The sequence below is a fragment of the Sinocyclocheilus grahami genome, unplaced genomic scaffold (assembly GCF_001515645.1).
Source record: "Sinocyclocheilus grahami isolate Dianchi unplaced genomic scaffold, SAMN03320097.WGS_v1.1 scaffold11.1, whole genome shotgun sequence".
Classification (NCBI taxonomy): Eukaryota; Metazoa; Chordata; class Actinopteri; order Cypriniformes; family Cyprinidae; genus Sinocyclocheilus; species Sinocyclocheilus grahami.
Genome location: NW_015505190.1, coordinates 1,190,801 through 1,196,270, shown reverse-complemented (window position 1 = coordinate 1,196,270; position 5,470 = coordinate 1,190,801). Strand labels below are relative to the sequence as shown.

The 5,470-nt window shown below is 34.7% G+C and overlaps 1 protein-coding gene across 1 annotated transcript; it reads right to left on the bottom strand.

The window, feature by feature from the left end:
• Positions 1-2,281: 2,281 nt before the first annotated feature.
• Positions 2,282-3,659, bottom strand: LOC107595112 (apolipoprotein A-I-like). Its single transcript, XM_016285428.1, has 4 exons — positions 3,602-3,659; positions 3,451-3,506; positions 3,185-3,335; positions 2,282-3,101 (listed from the first exon to the last, which is right to left on the bottom strand). Exons 2-4 carry the CDS (start codon positions 3,488-3,490, stop codon positions 2,525-2,527), a joined length of 768 nt encoding a protein of 255 aa, XP_016140914.1. The 5' UTR covers positions 3,491-3,506; positions 3,602-3,659; the 3' UTR covers positions 2,282-2,524.
• Positions 3,660-5,470: the final 1,811 nt, after the last annotated feature.

Below are 5,470 nucleotides of genomic sequence, written 5' to 3'. Positions count from 1 at the left end.
TGAGAACAAGGATACTAACAACTATTACTACTAATACTGTTCAAATGTTTTTTTATTGCCCAGAATTCAAAATAAAACATTTATTGAGGGGGAAAAAAAACGTTTCACTGACTAGTTTTGAAAGATATTATTATCTGACTGCATCATGCATAAATAATTAACTTTGGTCCCATCCTTGACGCAATGCCCATTAATTTTATAAATAAATCTAATGATTGCTTAATATTATGAGAACAAGGATACTAACAACTATTACTACTAATACTGTTCAAATGTTTTTCAATTCGTATTTTATTATTATTTGTATTCAACCATTTTATTCAAAACGGGCAGTGAAGACATGTATAATGTTACAGAAAAATGTATTTCAAATAAACTCTGTTCTATTTAACTTTTTATTCATCAAAATGTTAGACACACAACTGTTTTCAACATTGATGATAATAATAAGAAATGTTTCTTGAGCAACAATTAGAGTATGACAATGATTTCTGTAAGATCATGTGAACCTGAAGACTGGAATAATGGCTATTTAAGCTTTGCCATCACATGAATAATCAGAGCTGGGTAGTAACTGATTACATGTAATCTGGATTACGTAATCAGATTGCAAAAATTAAGTACTTGTAATTAGATTAAATTACATTTTAAAATACTCATAATATACTCAGACTACAGTTCCTTTTTTATGGATCACATGATAACATATTATTTATACAATATCAATAAATTATTCAAAATTGATTGATTCTTCCTAATTCCTCTTCTTCATCTATTAAATGTTCCTTTCTAAAAAAAAGCCTACCGCTTATATATTGAGAAAGTCTTCCAGTTTTGTGAACATTCACACAAAGTCTAGTTAGGTGACTACAGCATTTACCACTGGATTTACAAAAAATCACATCAGGTCTAAGTGTTTCAACATTGCATCAACTACTGATGAACACAATTTTTATTTAAATGATCACTCTGTAGGTTATTTAACCATGTATTTATGTGTCTTTGGAAGGCTTTTGTCTTTCAAACCCATTAAAATGCACAAATTCACAAACTTTTTTTGTCATCTGATCATCTTTCACCTAATATTTTTACTTGAAGAACCCTCATCAAAATGTTAGACACACAACTGTTTTCAACATTGATGATAATAATAAGAAATGTTTCTTGAGCAACAATTAGAGTATGACAATGATTTCTGTAAGATCATGTGAACCTGAAGACTGGAATAATGGCTATTTAAGCTTTGCCATCACATGAATAATCAGAGCTGGGTAGTAACTGATTACATGTAATCTGGATTACGTAATCAGATTGCAAAAATTAAGTACTTGTAATTAGATTAAATTACATTTTAAAATACTCATAATATACTCAGACTACAGTTCCTTTTTTATGGATCACATGATAACATATTATTTATACAATATCAATAAATTATTCAAAATTGATTGATTCTTCCTAATTCCTCTTCTTCATCTATTAAATGTTCCTTTCTAAAAAAGCCTACCGCTTATATATTGAGAAAGTCTTCCAGTTTTGTGAACATTCACACAGTCTAGTTAGGTGACTACAGCATTTACCACTGGATTTACAAAAAATCACATCAGGTCTAAGTGTTTCAACATTGCATCAAAAGCCTACCGCTTATATATTGAGAAAGTCTTCCAGTTTTGTGAACATTCACACAAAGTCTAGTTAGGTGACTACAGCATTTACCACTGGATTTACAAAAAATCACATCAGGTCTAAGTGTTTCAACATTGCATCAACTACTGATGAACACAATTTTTATTTAAATGATCACTCTGTAGGTTATTTAACCATGTATTTATGTGTCTTTGGAAGGCTTTTGTCTTTCAAACCCATTAAAATGCACAAATTCACAAACTTTTTTTGTCATCTGATCTTCTTTCACCTTATATATTTACTTGAAGTAAATATTTTTTTTAATAATAAATAAAATCTTACCAATCTCAAACTTTTAAACTGTATATATCCAAATTTCATAAGAACTTCAGAAGTTTATCATTGTCTTTAGGATGTAATATTTAACTAATGAAATACTGTATTTTTTGTCATGAAGTGTTTTGTTGTTTTGTATGTAGAACTAAGTAAAATTATTTGGAATTCATGCAAAATTTACCATATCTGTACAGAGGGAGGTTATCGGCATCAAAGATTAAACATATACCTATTCTAATGGCATTTAACATTTGTATATTTGAACTTCAACCACCCGACTAGGAAAGAAACATTTTAAACTTATTTCCTTTGACAAAATATTTATTTAGTTTAAATTAAAATGTTTCAAACGTTACATAAAAATCATTGTGTAAATGTAGATGCACGTGATTGGACCATTGTGTTACTTTGCTGTGAATAAATACTTCCATCAGGTCACTGTAAGGTCAGCAGCAGTTGTTAGTGTTAACCACAGACAGTGAAGAACATACTTTCACATTGAACTGAATCTAGTTATCTAGTATTACATTAGCAGCAGTTGGCAAAAGTCTGTTGGTAGCATCTAATTTCGCTTGACGAAGGACTCGTACAGGGAGGTGAGCTGGGCCTGAAGGTCCTGTGCGTAGGGGTCCAGCTTTTCCTTCAGGTCTTCAGCGTAGGGTGTGAGACTCTGCTGGACCATCTGGGCTCTCTCTCTAATCTGGGTCTGGAGGTCCTCAGTCAGGGGGGTAACGGTCTTCTGGAACTCCTGCAGATGTTGATCCACTTTCTCCTTGATCTCAGCAGTGTAGGGCTCCATCTGAGCCTGCAGCTCCTTCATGCTCTGCTCCAGGTTTCCTCTCAGCTCCTCGCTCTTCTGGAGCAGAGTGGCCTTCAGGGTCTCAGAATCCAGGGAGTCAGCATATGGACCCATGGCCGTCCTGAGCTGCTCCACTCTCTGCTGGATCTGGCTCTTGAGGTTGTCAGCATAGGGCTCCAGTTTGTCTCTCACACTGATCAGGTCCTGGCCCAGACGCTCTCTCAACACTTCAGCCTCCTTGGTGATTTTGGTCATCAGCTCTTCAGTCAGAGGATCCATCTGTTTCTTGAGGGTGACGGCATATTCGCTGGCCATATCGGCACTCTGGGTCAGTCTGGCACTGTGATATGAAGAAGAACATTTGAGTTTCTTCTCAGTGCGCAATAAATAACTGTGTCCTACAAGTAAATGTTCTTGACTTACTTGACTTCCTGTCCCAGCTGGGAAGACCTGATCATCTTGACGGTTTCCTCTGCGGTTTGTGTTGCCTTCGCAACATAGCTCCAGAAAGCATCGGTCAGCTGCTCCAGCTGTGGCTTGGACTCATCAGAATAGAAGAGGTTGGCCTGGCAACCTGTTGATAGAACAAAGCAGGTCAATACCAAATGTTAATTTGAATATGAATTTATCCAGCCAATAACATATTTAATAAGACATTTGTATATCATGATTTTATCTGAAAATATTACCTGTAAATACAGCAAGTGCGAACACCACAAGAACCTTCATGGTTTTTACTTTGAGTCTGTAAGTAAAATACATTTTTCATCAACATATCTGGTTTTCATTAGGAAATCATGATTCATGAATTCATGATGAAACGTAAGGCTGTTTTCTTACCTGTGTCAGTGTGTTTGAATTGACGCTGTCCTGTCTGAAGAACAAGTGTGAATGTGGCTGTTTCACATCTGTATTTATATCGCATGGGGAGGTGGTTGTCATAGTGGAAACCCAAAGTCCAGTGGGTACTCCACATCACAACGTCCTGACTGTACCATATTATCACTAAAGATTCCTGAATTCAATACGGACTGATAACTCTTGGACAATAAACTGTACAACTACATTCCAATATAAATATTTTTAGATAATAAGACTATTTAGTAAATTCTCTAAGTAAAAGAATTGTCTTCAGTGTGATAGAAATAAAGAGATGATAGTCTGTCCTAAAGTGTTTCTGTAGACTCATAATCATGGGAGTGAGTTAAATAATAACAGGGGATTCAAGACCAAGCCGATCTCCTTTTAACTTTTATTATTAAGACATTTTGACTACTGCCCTTTATGAAATTGTCGATCTGAGGTACTTGATCTATGAAACCAGACACTGATTTTGAACCTTTGAACTAATAACAGTAACAAATGACACCAGACTTTGTTCACTTCTTGATAAGATTTGACACATCACTCAAATAGATATGTGTTTTTGATCCTAGATGAATCTATGAGCGCTATAAATTCACTCTAAGAAGTCTGATATATCCTACCCTTATATCTTAAAAGTTTGCAGTAGGTCTTTTCAGATTATTTTTTTAACTAACCTATCCAGTGTTAAAAATTGACCTCAAGTAATTCTTAAAAGGAAATATCATCACAGTCAGGGATCATGCACGCAACACTTGGTCCAGGTTACACATGTCTGCTAAACCCCTAGAGATAAGGGCAGCTGCTTGACCTAGAACCAAAATTCTGCTGCTGATGGATGTCTGACCTTCATAACATTTTTTAAAATTGCTTTTATTAAGGAACTTACATTTTTTTAGGTAAAAGGGAGCACAATGTAGTGATACACTTAATTTTCATAAGTTAACGTTTGTCATTTTGACAAGAATTTGAGTTGATTTTAAGTGAAGGATCATTCCTTTTTTGGCTAAATAAAAGTCTGATGTGGAACAGAATAAGGAGTTGATTTCAGAAATTGTGTTTGTTTACTAAAACAAATATTATAAATAAAGTTCACTAAAACAAATATGGTAAGTAGAGTAAGCCATAATACTTGTAAACTCAGAAGACAAAAATTCTATATAGATATAGACTATAAGTTGAATATGTTTAATTTACCATTGACACTGACTCTAACAGTAAAAATGTTGTATGTTTTTCCATTATTAATTAGTTTTCACCAATGATTTGCTGAGATGTGCAAATCAGCAGTTCATCTTCTAAACCAATGGTTCTCAGTCTTTTTTGGGACAGCACCAAAAAAGGTGACCTAGGCCTATAACCAAATAACTGGACAGATGAAATATATATATAGAGTCAACTTTTTTTTTTTTTTACAGTAAAAGATTAAAAGCTATTATTTAGTTGCAGATCCCTTTCGTGCAATCACAGCAGTGAGTCTGCAACCCATAGACATCACCAGACTCTTGGTCTCATCCTTTTAAATGCTTTTCCCAGCCTTTAATGCAGCCATTTCCAACTGTTGCTTGCGTTTGGGGGAGTTTCTGCCTTTAGTCTTCTCTTCAGCTGGTGAAATTCATGTTCAGTCAGATTTAAATCTCGAGATTGATTTGGGAAATCTAAGACTTTCCATTTCTTTGCCCTGATAAACTCCTTGACTGAACTGGCAAGGTGTTTTGGGTCATTGTCCTGATACAATATGAAGCACTTTCTGATGAGTCGGGTGGCATTTTCTTGAATATTGGTAGCCAAGATGGTTTTATACCCTTCCGAATTCATTCTGCTACTGTCATCATACATTAAGTC